Source organism: Lepus europaeus, chromosome 3 (assembly GCF_033115175.1).
Source record: "Lepus europaeus isolate LE1 chromosome 3, mLepTim1.pri, whole genome shotgun sequence".
Taxonomy (NCBI): domain Eukaryota; kingdom Metazoa; phylum Chordata; class Mammalia; order Lagomorpha; family Leporidae; genus Lepus; species Lepus europaeus.
This window is the reverse complement of record NC_084829.1, coordinates 54,124,414-54,140,612: the sequence shown is the minus strand read 5'-3', so window position 1 is coordinate 54,140,612 and position 16,199 is coordinate 54,124,414. Positions and strand designations below refer to the sequence as shown.

The 16,199-nt window shown below is 46.9% G+C and overlaps 1 protein-coding gene across 1 annotated transcript in view; it reads right to left on the bottom strand.

Annotated features, from left to right (window-relative positions):
* LRRC1 (leucine rich repeat containing 1) overlaps positions 1-14,913 on the bottom strand; it is a 146,039-nt gene extending 131,126 nt beyond the window's left edge. Inside the window, exon 1 of the mRNA XM_062187541.1 lies at positions 14,583-14,913. Coding sequence (XP_062043525.1) covers positions 14,583-14,741 — 159 coding nt within the window. The 5' untranslated portion in view covers positions 14,742-14,913. The remainder of the gene's footprint in view (positions 1-14,582) is intronic.
* Positions 14,914-16,199: the final 1,286 nt, after the last annotated feature.

Here is a 16,199-nt window from a genome sequence, read left to right as displayed (position 1 = left end):
GGCTTCCTCTCCTCAATTCCAGATCTCATAAAAACTTCCACCGTGACCAACTCAAGTACTTAATTCCTACACTGCTATAATCCCTCTTCCAGTTCTCCGTAAATCAGTAAGTGGTTCTGCCAACCCCCTAGGCTGATACAATCTACATTCTGCAGGTATCGTCCACTTTACTCCCAAGAAATACCTCACTGCTTACTGCTACCACCCTGGTCCAAGTCACTATCTGGAATCTTTTAATAAAAGCCTCTTCTCCCAGTCTCCCCACTTCTTTTGTCCCGCCCCCTTCAGTCTAATCTCCAACCAGCAAGCACAGTGATCTCTAACATAAATCAGTTCTGTTACAGGCTTCCGATGAGCCATACTTCAACTGATACGAAAATCCATCCAAAATCCTAGTCAGGGTCTTCAGACCCGACAAACATCTTCCCAATGGTTTCCTACTGCCCTCCCTGTCACACCAAGTGCGGCAGCCACAGGCGCCTCCTTTCTGCCCATAAACTCAGCAGTCTCATCCCCAAGTCTTTTCCAGCACTCACTTCTTATTCACATGGCCGCCTCACTCACTCTGGTGCAAATGGCACCTCCTTGGAGAGGCCCTCTTGGGTTTAAATGGAAACCTCCATTCATAGCACTGGCCACTACATTCCCCTGTTTGGTTTTCTTTCTAGTTTTTATCTCTCGCTGAAATTTGTATGGCTTATCTGCATCCAGGCTATTGCCCTTCCTGATTCTGGATGCTTCAGAGGGCTGAGATGCTATCTGCCTGGCTAGGTGGAACAGTGCCTGAAGCTCAGCCAGCAATCAATGAACACATGGAGCGTATGTGGGCAGGAGGAGGGAGGGTCCATCAGGATCCAGCCAAGACCTGTCCTCAGCCCCCATTCCTGAAATGAGCTGACTCTGAAGCCTGACACTAATGCCATGCCAGAGAAGCCATCTCTCCTGCTGTCGCCTTCCATTCTCACATACCCCTTGCAAAGCCACCACAGTCTGACATTGACCCACAGATATTCTTAATGGTCAGTCCCCAGACTAACTTTTCTAAAATTCAAGTACACAAATCAACCCAAAGGAAACAACCACAATGAATTACTTACTTGATAACATCAGAAAAAATCCCAGCCAAATTGCCCATTTCACCTTCCTTCTAAAAAGCCAGGAACACACAGATGAAAAGAATTCAGTGTTCAAAGGTTGTTGGGGGTGTTACGTGTGCTTTAACTAAAAAAAAAAAAAAAAAAATCTGCTGATCTTCCTCCCTTTAATTGGTTCTGGGAATTAACAACTGACCACAGGAGAGTTAAGTATTTGGAACAGCTTCTCCATATTATCAAATCCTTGATTATAATGATTAAACCTGGACTTGCGGTTCTACCAAACCTCACCACACAACCTCACAGAGCATGTGCATGACTGTGGGGGGGGGGGTCCCCCACCTCCCACCCCCGCCCCCAAGTCTGCACTGGGGCATCCAGTCATAAAATTAGCATGTGAGAAGGTCACTTCACTCACACCCTCCCTTCATCACTCAGATAAGGGAGTTGGGCAAGTAGGAGAACCCAGGGCTGACTCCCAAGCCACTGATGTTTTTACTCCCTCACTGTGCCATCCAGACACACAGGACTGCAGACAGCCCAGTTCCTCTTGGTGTAGTCGTCAAGCTCTTGCCTACAGATCTGGTCCAAACCCATTTCTAAATCTACTCTCCCAAGGGCTTTGAAAAGGTCCCCAAGAATGCCTTTCAAATATGTATTCAAAATCTACTGGGCGGCATCCACCCATCAGGCAGCCAGAAGGCAAAGAAGAAAACGATGCGTGGGTTTAAGGAACTAGCTTTCTGATGAGGGACACAGACAATTGCAAAGAGGCAAGAGTAACCTCAGAGGTGTTCCCAGAGACCCCAGAACACTGACAAAAAGGCTTCCTCAAGAATGTCTCAGTGCTGTCCAGGAAGATGAAGAGCAGTAAAGGCAAAGAAATTGGGGAGAGCACAATACTGCTGGTAGAATAGTAAAAATGAAGACTTGGAAGCAATGAATAGTCTACAGCTAAGAAACTAAGGGCAGTTAACACTTGCTGAAACACAAAATTCAAACTGGAAAGACAGGAGATAAAGTGGGAGGGATTGACACAGGGCAAGAATGTTGCCAAATTGTACCCTGTAGGTGTCCGGAAGCCACTGCCACAATCTCTCATCATCTGTGTGTCTTGGAGCACTCTGGCCACTCGGTGGGAAAGGATTTGAAGGAGGCAAAGATGAAGGAACTTGTGTCTCTGTCATGAACACTCAATACTAATAACAACATGCTCAGATTGTACAGGGTGCTTTCTGCCAGGCACAGTTCTCCACATTGTATACACAGTAACACATTTAATCTCCTCACTATCTCATGAGGTGGGGGTTATTACCACCTTCTTTGTGTTGCTGAGCAAACTAAGGCACATTGAGGGCCAATTAATTAACCAAGATGTCAAAACTAACCACTATGCCTCTTCAAGCATTCTTCAGTAGAAGAGATGGAAGAGGGGGAGAAGCTAATGCTCAGGCTTTGGGGCCACATCACCTGCCCTCCTGCTGCAGAAACAGGACTAAGTAATCCCAGAGAGTCTATGTGCCATAACACAGCATTGTGTCACCTTGCCAAAGCTGACTGTGTGCAACGCCCTCACCCTCCCCAGCCCATCAGGGCCCGGCTGCTGTGAAAGCCAGAGTCCTGCTTCCCTATACCTCAACTGCATGGAGTCGCCCGGACTTACTGCAAGCTGGGTTTGTGCACCCGAGTGGCAACTGATTAAAGATTCCAGAATGCTCAACTCTGAATAAAGACTGCAGGCTACCTGAAGGCAGAAATTACAGATCAGCCTTCCCGAGACCTGGCATAAATTCCTGAGCAACTGACCAAAGCCTGCCAAAAGACTTTTCTAGGCCAGTGGAAAAGAACTGCAGGCCACAGATAACAAGAGCCAGTACAAAGGCTATTCTCCCAGCCCTCTCAAGGATCACAGGACTTGAATCAGAAGTTGGCCATGTGCGGCCCATATCATCATTCTCCTTTGACACATCACTTTATCTCTTAAGTTTTCTCAACTGTCAAGTGGCTAGATTTCTACCATCTTAAGGCCTCCATTCCACTCGAATTAAAAAAAAAAAAAAAAAAGCAATGTTGACAACTTACCAGTATCCATTAAAATTATTAAATCTCATAATACTCTTTAAAAAATCTAGCAATCAGGCATCTTGAAATTCATCTTAAAGAAACATTTGGCAGTAGGGGGCATTTAGCCTAGTGGTTAAGGCACCTGCATTCCACATTGCAGTACCTGGCTTCCATAACTGGCTCTGGCTCCTTACTCCAGCCTTCTCCTAATGTAGATCCTGGGAAGCAGCAGTGATGACTTGAGTAATTTGAGTTCTTGCCATTCACATGAGAGACCTGAACTGAGTTCCCAGTTCCTGGCTCTGGCTTTGACATATTGTGCATTATTTGGAGGAGTAAACCAAAGTTAGCAGTGTGTGCACTTGCTTGTTCTTTCCTCCCAGCCCCTGAAATAAGTAAATCAATAAGGAACCCAACTGTTCAAAGTAGTATGTACAAGAACACTTCGCCCTGCATAATAATACATCTTTTTTTTTTTAAAACAGGCAGAGTGGATAGTGAGAGAGACAGAGAGAAAGGTCTTCCTTTTTGCTACTGGTTCACCCTCCAATGGCTGCTGTGGCCGGCTCATTGCGCTGATCCGAAGCCAGGAGCCAGGTGCTTCTCCTGGCCTCCCATGCGAGTGCAGGGCCCAAGGACTTGGGCCATCCTCCATTGCCTTCTCGGGCCACAGCAGAGAGCTGGCCTGGAAGAGGGGCAACCGGGATAGAATCCGGCGCCCCAACCGGGACTAGAACCCAGTGTGCCGGCACCGCAAGGCAGAGGATTAGCCTGTTAAGCCACGACGCCAACCAATAATACATCTCTAAACACTGAATGGAAAAATGTCCAAGATACACTGTTCAGTAACAGCAAGCAGCAAAGCAATTCACATAGAATCCTTTTAATTTTAATAATAATAAACATATGAGATGTATAAATCCCTATTATACATTATTTTAGAAGAATGTTTGTGGGGCTGATGTTGTGAGGCAGTGAGTTAAGTCCCCATTCATGAAGCCAACATTCCATACAGAGCATAGGGTTGAGTCCTGGCTGTTACATTTCTGATCCAGCTACCTGCTAACTTTCCTGGGAAAGCAGAAGAAGATGGTCCAAGTGCTGGGTCTCTGACACAAAGACCGTGATGGAATTCCTAGCTCCTGGCTTTAGTCTGGTCCAGCTCCAGCTGCTGCTGCTCTTTGGAGAATGAACCAGCAGATTGAAGATCTCTTTCTCTCACTCCCTCTTTCTCTGATGCTCTGCTTTTCCAACAAATAAATAAATATTTAAAAAAAAAAAAAAGAAGAAGAAGAAGAGAAAGAAAGAAAAGAATATCTTAACTGTTCTCACCACAAAGAAATGATGAGGGAGCCAGTGCTGTGGCACAATAGGCTAGGCCTCTGCCTACAGTGCCGGCATCCCATATGGGCCCCAGCTATGGCTGTTGCACCCATTCGGGGAGTGAATCAGTGGAAGGATGACCTTTATCTCTGTCTCTCCCTCTGTCTGTAACTCTGCCTCTCAAATAAATAAATAAAATCTTAAAAACAATAAAAGAAACAAATGATGAGTATGTGAGGTGATGGGTATGTTAATCAACCTTATTTTCTCATTCTATATTGTATACATGTATCAAAAACGTCACCCATAACTCTGTGTAATGTCAGCAAAAACAAAATTTTAATTTTTTAAGTAAAATTAATGTTTCAGTGTGGTAAAACAGCAAAATGAATCTGCACCCACAGCTCACACTCTCCTGTCTGCAGGGACTCCCATGGGGTAGGGAGCACCTCAGCCTTCTGGGACATCATCCTCTCTGCCAGAATCCTCAGAGCAACACTTTCAGAGAATTCAGGGAAACTTCTTGGTTTCTTTCTTTGAATTATTTTAAGCATCTAATACATACTACTCCTGTAATCAGATAAAAACAAAAGGTGACACTGCAGCCCAAGGTCAGGCCGGTGGCACTAAGAGCAGGAGCCTGGAGGTATTTATTCAGCATCTCTAAGTCAAGAAAAGCAGTCAGAGCCCAAGTCACATGCTGAAGGGTTTGGAAGCCACTTTCTGGCCCTCACAACTGCTCATCTGACTCCATCTCCTGGTGCCCACAAACCAGCTGACAGCCCTTCCTGATCATCTGTTCCCAAGAAGCGGGTGTGGGCTGTAGAAAGGAAGGTGGCCTCAGTGGCCAGGGCAGACAGGGTCCTCCCTATCTGGCCACAAGGGAATCAGCCAAGAGCACGCTGTAATTAGGTGTGACACCTCCTTCCACATACACGAAATAAATCCATTCCTTGGGGTTCTTGGAAACAAAAATACCAGATTTCTTCCAACTGAGACAAATTCCCTGGGATCTACAAGTGAAAGTCTCAATAAGGAAACTCTCCAAAGTAATGTTGTAGGAAGAAATTTAAATATTTCATCTTATTTCTAGGAGTCTAAAATACTTGATGCTGTACATGCAAATGCCATTAGACCTTCTAAATATCACATGCTACTGAAATTTACCATTCCTGTCCATTAAATAGCACCCAAGAGAGTTCATGGACAGCCAGATGCTTCATCTATGCATTTACCATGATGTAGCCCTCCATGATCCCATCCTCCTTAATAACGATATTAGGAAGCAGAGGACAAGCATTTCTAGCCATGAGCTGTGGGAGTCTAGAACAGCTGGACTTCCCCCGCCTTCTGTGAGCAGGAACCTGCAGGATGCACCGCAGTCCAGAACAACAGAATGCAATGTCTCTGCTCCACAGCACAGCAGGACCAAGTTTGGGATTCATCATCCCTGCAAACAAAGGTCTACACTGTTGTTTCTTATATTCTGGTGTAAATATCAGCATTGCCTCACCCCCAAAATTTCATGCCTGTGATAAAGTGTTCATTTTAAGGAAATCCCAAGTACCTGCTGATCACAAGCAGTTGAGAAGGTCTACAAATTCTGGCAGAGAGGATAACCAGTTAGAAGGCTGAGGTGGGTTCAAGGTGTTTGCCTCTCTCTGGAAGGTACTGGGAAGAAGGGAGTGTAGACTGCACACAGATGCAGGTTCATTTTGCAGTTTTACCACACTGAAAGCATGACTCAGTAATCGACAATTCTAGAAGAGTTTCATTAAGTAAGTTGTTTTACTTCTTAAATATGTGAGCTACTTTTTAAAAAAGCACTGTCAGCAATCAGTTCACTTCCGAGTTACTCTAGAATAATAAATATTCCCCCAAGTATTAGTCTTTTTGAAGCATCAGAGGATGATGAAACTAACATTTATCATATGGTACACACATAAGTTTATTCATATTACTCTGGAAAATAGTGCCTACAGAGATACTACTATCACTCTGACTACATTTTTTATAGTTTTTTTTTTTTTATAAATTGCTGGTCACATTTTGCTGAACAAATACACCCATAACACACCTAGCTGTCTGTCCATCTTTCCCCCAAGCCAATCCCTCTACACAAAGCTTGCCATGTTTTAACGAGAAATTTACAAACTGCACACAGGCACAGGCCATAGTCAAGGAAAATGTGTTCACAGAAAGGAGGCAAATGCCCTGTACCTGGTATCCCAAAAGTATTTACGAAGCACCACATAGAGGGCAGCATATGGCACATCAGAAAGAGAATCATATGGAAGGGCAAAGAGACCCTAGTATTAAAACCTTTGGTGAAGCCAACTACCTTTTCATCCCACAGGCACTCTATGGCTTTCTCTAGACTAGACCTCTACTAGCGGCTCTTGCCTGGTCTCCACCACTCTACCCTCTCCTATGCCCCAGACTTACCTTCCCAAAGACCTGGCTGTACTGCCTCTCTTGCTTAGACGTCTTCCAGGAGCCACCCCCAGCTAAGAGATGGAGTTCACTGCCTCAGGAAAAATGGGCCCTGTCCCCAGGATCTGGCTGTAGGCCCTTCTCCAGTTTCCTAACCACTCAGGCACTCCCCAACCTCTATGCCTGGATACCATGGCTTTGGGTAACAATGACAATGACGTGCTTTTTCCTCCTTCCCGTCTGGTTTACATATCACCAACGCTAAAACCTTCCCCTCTGCTCCTCAGAGGGTGTGCTGTGCCTCAACACTGAATTCTGCAGAGGCAGCCTCCTCAGTGTCACAGCCAGGCTCCCAGGCAGGCAAGGCAGCACAGCAGGAAACGCCCACAGGAGGCAGCAGTCAAATGCTCTCTCCAGAATAACCTACACTAAGCCTCTTCAACAGCCCTCTCGCACAAGTTTACTTCACTCTCCATTTCTACACTGGCAAAACTGGATTTAAAATAGCTAAAGTGGGTTGTTAGTGTTAGAGAACTGATATAGGCAAAGCCCTTAAAGCAATGTTTGGAGTGCAGTTACATCTTAATAAGTCGTGGCTATTTTGATTAATATGCCACAGATATTCACTAAACGTTTCTTGATCAAAGTCCTCTAATCTCCACTAACCCAGAGCAAATTACATTTGTTCTAAGTCTCAGTTTTCTCACCTTTAAGTGCTGGGGATGAGGTAGGGGAAGAAGAAAGGAGCTTGGACCAACACAGAAAACAATGAAGAGCTAAACTTAAACAGCAACAGGATAGCTAAGAAAGGAGAACTGTGTTCCTACCTGGAGAAATGAATACATAAGCACCTTAAAGGGAAAATTATCCACTGGACTCCCTTTCCCCTAAGCAATTTTGTTTTAACTAACTTCCCCTAGACTTTTTTTTTTAATAATTGATCTTTTACTTGAACATAATGTATCAAAGGGATACCTGCACCACCATGTTTACAGCAGCACTGTTCACAATAGCCAACATTTGTTATCAACCAGGGTGTCCATCATCAGATGAATGGATAAAGAAAATGTAGTATATACAAACAATGGAATATTTAGCTATAAAAACGAACAAAATTCTACCATTTGCAGCAAAATGAACACAACCAGAGGACACCATATTAGTGAAATAATCCGGATCCAGAAAGACAAACACTGCCTGTTCTCCCTTGTATGTGGGTGCTAAAATTTAAAAAACAAAAAGAAAAAAAGTCTGTGTGTATCAGTATTGCTACAAATACAGTTTTATAAACTTAGTTTTATAACTTTGTCAAACCAATGGTTAAGCATGTTATACTGCTAGGGCCAGCGCTGTGGCATAGTAAGTTAAGCCTCTGCCTGCAGTGCCAGTATCCCATAAGGGCACCAGTTGGAATCCAGCTGCTCTAGTTCCAATATAGTTCCCTGCTAATGTCCTGGGAAAGTATTGGAAGATGGCCCAAATACTTGGACCCCTGCACCTATGTGGGAGACCTAGAAGAAGCTCCTGGCTCCTGGATTCAGATCGGCCCAGCTCCAGCCATTGTGGCTATCTGGGGAATCAACCAGCAGAAAGAACACCTCTCTCCCTGTATCTCCCTCTCTCTCTCTCTCTCTCTCCTCTCTCTCTCTGTAACTCTGCCTCTCAAATAAATAAACCTTTAAAAAAATGTTATAGGGGCCAGCACTGTGGTGTAGCAAGTAAGCCACTGCCTGCAGGGCCGGCATCCCACATGGGCGTCAATTTGAGACCCGGCTATTCCTCTTCCAATCCAGCTCCCTGCTATGGCCTGGGAAAGCAGTAAAAGACAGACCAAGTGCTTGGACCCCTGCACCCACATGGGAGACCTGAAAGAAGCTCCAGGCTCTTGGCTTCAGATCAGCCCAGCTCCAGCCACTGGGGCCACTTGGGGATTGAATGAGCAGATGGAAGACACCTACCTCTTTTTCTCTTTCTCTCTCTCTGTAACTCTGCCTTTCAAGTAAAAAAAAAAAAATTTTTTAAAGTTATACTACTATAGTTTTTAAGATCTGTGATTACTTTAAAATTTACTGTATATGGATGAAGTGGTCATTTTTCCATTCAATTACTGTTTACAGCTGCTCTCTATATTGCTACTAAACTAGGGTCTTTTTGCTTTTTACTTGTTAAAATTCTTATTCGGTGAAGTTTAAGCCTTTTTTTACTGTAATGTAAACTTAAAATATGTCATCTCAAAAACTAAAAAAAAAAAAAAAGAAAGAGAAGGAAGAAAGGCAGAGGGAAGGAAAGGGGAGAGAAGGGCATGTCATTATGTTCTTAGGATTGTATCTACAAGTCACATTGAAACTGTTAAAAACTAAATAAAATGTTTTTAAAAATAATTGATCTTTTATTATAATGTTATAAAAGTATGTCCAAATATAAACTATGTATGCCCTTCCCTATACTTTATAAAACTGTAAACATTTTTAAAGTGTAATAAAAATTAAAGAGAACTCAAAGTTAATTTACCATGACAAATAATGAAGACGCAATTCTGCATACCACCGCCTGGTTGGTCAGAATGTATTAAGCAAAACACGGCACGGGCCCCTTGCCTTTGCCTTCTGCATGCCTCTGCCACATGGGCTCTGTGACCCTTCAGCTACCCATCACTTTTCTCTAACAACTTTCAGAAAACCTTTGTTCACAAAACTTCCAGCCATCATCTCACCCTAGCACATTATCTTTATAATATGTTCATTTCTGTTCTTCCCTCATCAGCTAGACTAGACAATTAAGAGTGTTCAAACATAGGCAATAAAATCTTAATGATATGTTACACATTGTAATTTTTAAATTATTAATGAAATAAGCATTAAAATTTAATTTTGGTTTAAAAAGAAAACTTAATCTCTCAGGAAAATGTCTTCAAATCCAAGTTTAAGAAACCCTTTTGGTATGTAGTAAGGGCTGTTGTTACAGTGTATATATAGAACTGAAGATATCTCAGATCTAACTCTGTGCTGACGTTTCGAGTGCTTTATGCACAAAATTGGTTGAATCTCTAGAATAATCCTATAAGGTAACTAAACTCTAAAACCTAAGGAAACCACAGGTCAAAGAAAGTGTGCGGTAATGGGACAGCATTTTGAACTGTCTGAAACCAGAACCTCTGCTCTCTGCCCCGTCAAGACAAGTCCTATGGGAAGAATCACTATGTTCCTAATGTATATTTATGAAATGCATGAAATTTGTATACCTTAAAGTTAGTTGTTGTTTTTTTTTTTAAGTTGGGGTGGGGGTCCTGAAGAGCTCTGGCAGAAGGCATCCAGCCATGGTCAATATGAGTCCAGGCAAACCAAGCAAGTTGGTGAGGGAGACTGACAGACGAAAGGCAGCATTTTGAAAGAAGTCAAGATATGGTGACAGGATCCACAGACAGAAGGAAGGATCAAAGCTAAGTCCCTGGACCTGTGAGACAGGAAGAATAACCCTTCACAGAAATGATGGGAAGAGAAGCCAGTTAGGAAGACAAGACCTAAATTGAAACGTGGTGAATTTGAGACAAAAGGGACTTATTCCAAGTGGGGATGGACATCCTCTTAACAGATCACAGTCGGCGATTGTAGACAATATGTAGACAATATGCTTACAATGCATTAAAAAAAAAAAAAGATTTCAGAGATAAGGCGGTCAAAGTTGCCCAGCACAGAAGGGCCAGAGAACAAAGACTGGTAGATGAGGCACTGAATTCTAAAAGAAGACTCTGTGTCCTCTCTAGTTTCAACAGACTTGTATACAAAACTCAGACCACAGCAGGGAGAATTACAATGACTAAGAAACAAGGGCAGCCTCCCCTTGACAATACGCGTGACGACTCATTCACGCAACAGCATTTGAGTGCCTGTACTATACCAGTACTATCCTGAATTCAGCCATGAACCCCCCACCTTCATGGAGTTGACATTGCAGTAGGGGGAACAGAGCAAATAAGCAAGTATGAGGGGACTTCCAGGTTGTGGCAAAATGGAAATAAAAAAATCCATTCCCTTTGGTGCAAGAAATTTTGAAATCTATGAAGTTTTTTCCTAATATGCATTTTCCATGGGCTTCTCAAAGACCACCTCACTCCTGTATTTAGTCCAAAATTAGGTGGCAGCACATGATCTAGAGGATAGGAGAGAAAATTAAGCAGGATATGAGAATGAGGAATGATGGGAGAAGAAAAGTATTCGAGATAACGTTATCTGGAGAACTCTAAGAGGTGACAAGATGAAACTGTTTTAAGCTATGAAGCCTTGGGCACATTAAAACTGTCTGCTGCCTAAGACACTAAGCACTTTCTTGGAGCTACAGAGCTCACAATGAAAACAGACTTATTCAAAGTAGCTGCGAATTAGTATATACCAAGGAGACAGCCAATGGCATTGGAAGCAATGAAGAAGTAGATGGAAAGCCAAGGAGCCTGTAGGGCAGGCAAAACAAAACAACTTCATCATACAGATGATATCTATTTCTGAATCCCTTCCAACTGGAATATTGTGACTATGCTGGAAAAGGATGGATGCTGGAGCAGTGGCATGCTCATAGGAAGAGAAAAAAGCAGAGGAAGAAGACTTTTTTTTTTTATAAGCTGCAGCAACAATCACTCAAGACATAAATAACTGTTTATTAAACAAGACGTACTGATGCCAGTCTATGTGCTCACAAGAGAGAATACAAACAAGCCGGAACTTCAAGCAGGTTGGAGTGAGACTGTCTCTACCAGTGCAGGTCTCAAAAGGATCCAACTGCAGGAAGCAGGGCAATGGGATGGTGATGCTATCACCCTGTGGCCAAGCTAAAAATGAGAGTCGAGAGTCGAGAAGCTCTTTCTGCAGGACAGCAGTAGAGAAGCTGTCACAAGCCTGAGCCACCAGTGAGCATGATAAAGCACAAAGATTAGATTGGATAAGTAACCATCACTCCCTGTGAGCAGTCTGATTAACTGTGCTGCCCTCTCCACCCCACAAGCACTACATCTGTATTAGAGTCATCTGCCTCCCCACACAGCTGTGAACAGCTCATGGGAATCACACCTAATCTCTCTATTCCCAGTAACTAGCAAATAGAGGAGGACAAATAAACATTTGATGATGCCAAGTCTTAATCACCTAAGTAAAATTGAAGGAGCTAAAGAACTGAAGGTTTGATGAGTGTAAGAAAAGGAATAGGCCAGATTTCTTCTAGGTGTTTATTGGGATCAATACCAGTTGGCTGGCAATTGAATGCACAAGGTGACCAGCACCTGCACCTAACTGACTGGCTAGCAGTGAGAAAGTTATTTCAACTCTGAGTCTTAATTTATGAAATGAGGATACTGGAGGAAATCAGAGGTTGCAGACTTTCAGAGGAAAGAACGTAGCTGTCATTTTCCTGGCCTTGGGGAGAGGATCTGACTTTGCTGTCGGGCAAGGTAGGGGGTGCAGGCTTCCGCCTTGACTGTGCTTCCACACAAATTATAGAGAGGAGAACACACAGCTGGTACGGCCGTCTGTCAGCAAGAGAGACTCACAGGTGATGGGGCAGGTAAGGAAATGTGTTTGGGAAAGTGGCAGGAGAGTGATGAGCAGTGGTAGTGCATTACAACAACTGACCTCAGAGCCAAAACAACAGATAGCTCTTGAAAACAATGTGAATGGAAGGAGCAACTGTGATTGCAAGGTGTCTGGCATGTACACACCCAGGCACTCAGACGGGGGAAAAGCAGGTAGACTTTACACAACCTAAAAATGTTAATACTAATTTAAGAGCTGTGAAAGTAGTAATTACTCCCCAAACAAGACCATCTCTAGCCTTTGAAAAGCTTGCTTATTTACTGTTTTTACAGAGTGCCATCAGACTGTATTCTGAGTCTTTGAGAAGTTTCTATTTACAATCGGTAGAAATACCTGGCACTTCCAAAACCCCAAATTTCCCATGCCAAATTGAATTCCCCAACACTACAAGAAAACCCAGCAATTGCAGAAAGGAAAGAAAGGCTAATCCAGTCAAAGGAAATCCTCCAGTTCCACAAAAGAAAACAAACAAATACCACAACCAGCATGGAAACATCTCTAGCTGAATAACATACTCGATCTTTAATAACTTCATGCTGAAACCCTTAAAAAGTATTAAATTACACGTTCTATATTTCAATGCCTAAAATTACACAACGTAAAGCAGTTGAGTGAGCTTAGGACTTAAGTAAAACTTATAGAAGCAAAAGGCCAGTGAAAACCATGTGTCTGAAAATGTCTGCAAAATAATAAATGCCTGAGGGAACTGGATGGCTTTTCTGCTTCTAAAATAAATAAAGCCCGGTAGAGGGGCGGGAGAGGTGGTTTGCAAAGATCCTAGTGAGGATAATCTCTGTGATTACACAGAGCAAACCATCCAATCAATTCCACATGAACCAAGGAAAGTTAATCCAAGAACAGCAACAATACTTGAAACGATGAGGAAAAACACACAGTGCTGACTTTTCACACACTGTCAGCGCTGAAGAACATGTCAGGTCACTCTAACCTGCCAGAACGAACAACTCCTGTCTGTGAAAACGGCTTGGATTGTGTTAACTAAAAGACAAGCAACATGTTTAGTTCGGGCCTTTCAGATCCCCTCCCCGACTCCCAGAAGCCTCCCTACTTCCTGCACACCTTTCAGTTACTTTCTACACGCTGACTTCCTGCACACACTACCTTCCTCCTTAAGGGTTAGTAAAGCCTCGGTCCCCAGTCAAACTCAGAAGTCCGCAGTCCCCTGGCCCTCTTGAACACCACAACCAGCATAGGTCCCCTCAACAGGTTGGGCCGCGGTAGAGCGGTAAAACAACTCCGACGAGGTAACGCATCGCTGCCAGGACACAAGCCAGCAGGCTGAACGTGGCTGCTCCAGGAGAAGCTGCGGGCAGAGCCTCTCGGCTGACGTTCATCGCCGCTCCTAGCACGCAACAGGTCCACGCAGGCAGGCCCCGAGCGGCGGGCATCGGGGGCACCTACCTGCCCGCAGTTCCCCAGGCCCGGCTCTGCCCCTGCCCCCTTACGTCGCGTCCTCCGGACCACGGCAGGCCGGCCCAGCTACCGCTCTCCTGAGCACAGCCCACCCGCGATAAGGCCCGGGAGCACATTCCTCCCCAGATGCCGAGATAGTGCGGCTCACCTGCGCGCTGCCCAGGTCTCAAGGTCCTCTAGGATTTACTTGGCCAAAGGGGAGGCGCGCCCCGGCAAGGGGTCGGGCACATCGGGGCGAAGAGGCCCGCCCCCGAGGACGAGATGTGGCGCTCGGTAGCCTCCGGCTAGCTGGAAACTGCCCCAACCACCAGGCTTCTCACCTGCCCGGACACCAGTGCCGGGTGTTAAGACCTAGACGGGTATCCAAGCTACTTGATAGCCCACCAAAACGTTTCTCCGATCGCACAGGCTCTAAGTGACGACTCGGAAAACATCGAGCAGCTCCGTATAAAAACGGAAAAGAACTTTCATTGCGGGAAGGATGGGCGTAGAGACGCCAGGGGGGAAAAGGAGCAGGTGAATGCAGGAGAGGGTTCCTGCACGCCCCGAGGGCAGGCCGGGGTCTGCAGGCGGGAGAGGGCGCCGGACGGGAGGAGGAGGGAGAGGAGCGGGCCAGGGCCGGCCGCGCTCCGCGCAGGTGAGGCCGGACACTCACCTCAGGCAGCTCGCGGAGCTGGTTGGCGTCCAGCAGCAGCTCCTCCAGGCTCCGGGCGTAGCGGTAGATCTCCTCCGGGACGTAGACCAGGGAGCAGTGGCGCTTGTCGATGGTCTCCACATGACGGTTGCACCGCCACAGGGGGATGCAGTGGAACATCGCCGCCCCCACCACCGCCAGGTCCCGAGCCGCGCAGACCCGGGGGCTCCGAGCCCGCTCTCCCCGGCGGCTCCGCTCCGCTCCGCCCGCTGCCCGCTCCGCGCTCGCTCGTTGTTGGCTCTCAGGCTCGCTCACTCCCCGCGCCGGGTTCCGCAGTACGAGACGCTCCGAGGAACCCTGGCCGGGCGCCCCCGCCCGCCAGCCAGCCGGTGCGTCCCCTCCCACCCCCCAGTCGCCGCCGCAGCCGCCGCCACCGCGCGAAGCTTCCGACTCGCAGCCGCCGCGCGCCTTGCGCATGCGCGCTGCGGGGCGCGCGCCGAGGGCGTCTCCCCTCCCGGGGATGCTCCGCTCCGGGTTTTCCTAGAGACCTGGGTCTGGAGGGGGTCGGGAAACCTGTGGGTCGGCCGCAGGGCTGTCCCCAGACTCCGGCCCGGACTTAGGGCAGCGTCGGGCTTTTTTGAGCCAGGGAGTCTCTGCAGGGGCTCGAGGCAAAGTTGAGGCGGCCTGAGGGGAGGAGGACAACTTTGATTTTTAGTTTCACTCAGCTCGCTGTCTTCTCACCTCCCTTCCCCACAACAACTTTCCCTTCCGGGGTCAGAACGGGGCACCCCACGCGGACATTGGGCGCCGCGAGGTGCGGCGTTCGGGTGGCTCACCTGCCGCTGAGGCACTCGTGTACTCGCGGCTCACCGCAGCCTCGGAGGGGCGAGCGGGCCACGTCCCCACCCCGGGGCTCGGGCCCCGCCTGCAGACTCCGCGGCCCGGGGAGCCGGTCTTCTGCACCCTTGGCACGACACCAGGAAATCGCCCTGTCCGTGCCACCAGGAGCGTGGGAGTCGGAGAGTGCGATTGTCCGCCAGGAGCCCACGTGCGGAAACGCGCCGCCGAAGGTGAGGCTGCGAGCCGAGGTCAGCCCAGCCAGACGTTGGCGCCTGGCGACGCGCCTGGGCTGGGGCGGAGGGAGAGGGTGCCGAGTGAGCATCCTCCGCCCGGCTCCTGCCTTTCTGCGTTGACAGCCGCTTCTTACGAGGGCAAAAGGCAGCCCTAGGAGTCGCTGGGGAGCATCTGGCAAGCTCGCTACTACCATTCTCTGGCCCCGGACCGGAACCCTGAACTGCCCTTATTCTGTAACCGTCTACACCACTATCCCCATCTCCGAATAACCAAACTCGCTTCTTCCCAAAGGGTTACCAGGCAAGGCCAGTCGCATGAATGCATCGTTTTGGGGTGGGGGTGGGTAGGTCTCTTCGGACTCCCAGCCTGGCTAGCCCCTGTCCTAAAGTATACTCAAAGTTCCACCTGTGGCCCCTGCTGCGTCGCCAGGCTGGCTCTCTCACACTCGCTCAGCCGCAGAGCTGCTATAGCTAAAATCTGGAGCCAGGGAATTCCCAATTCTGCAGAAGACTGAAAACGCCGAGCATGCTCAATGGCCAAGTTTGCCCTGAAACTAGTTTGCAA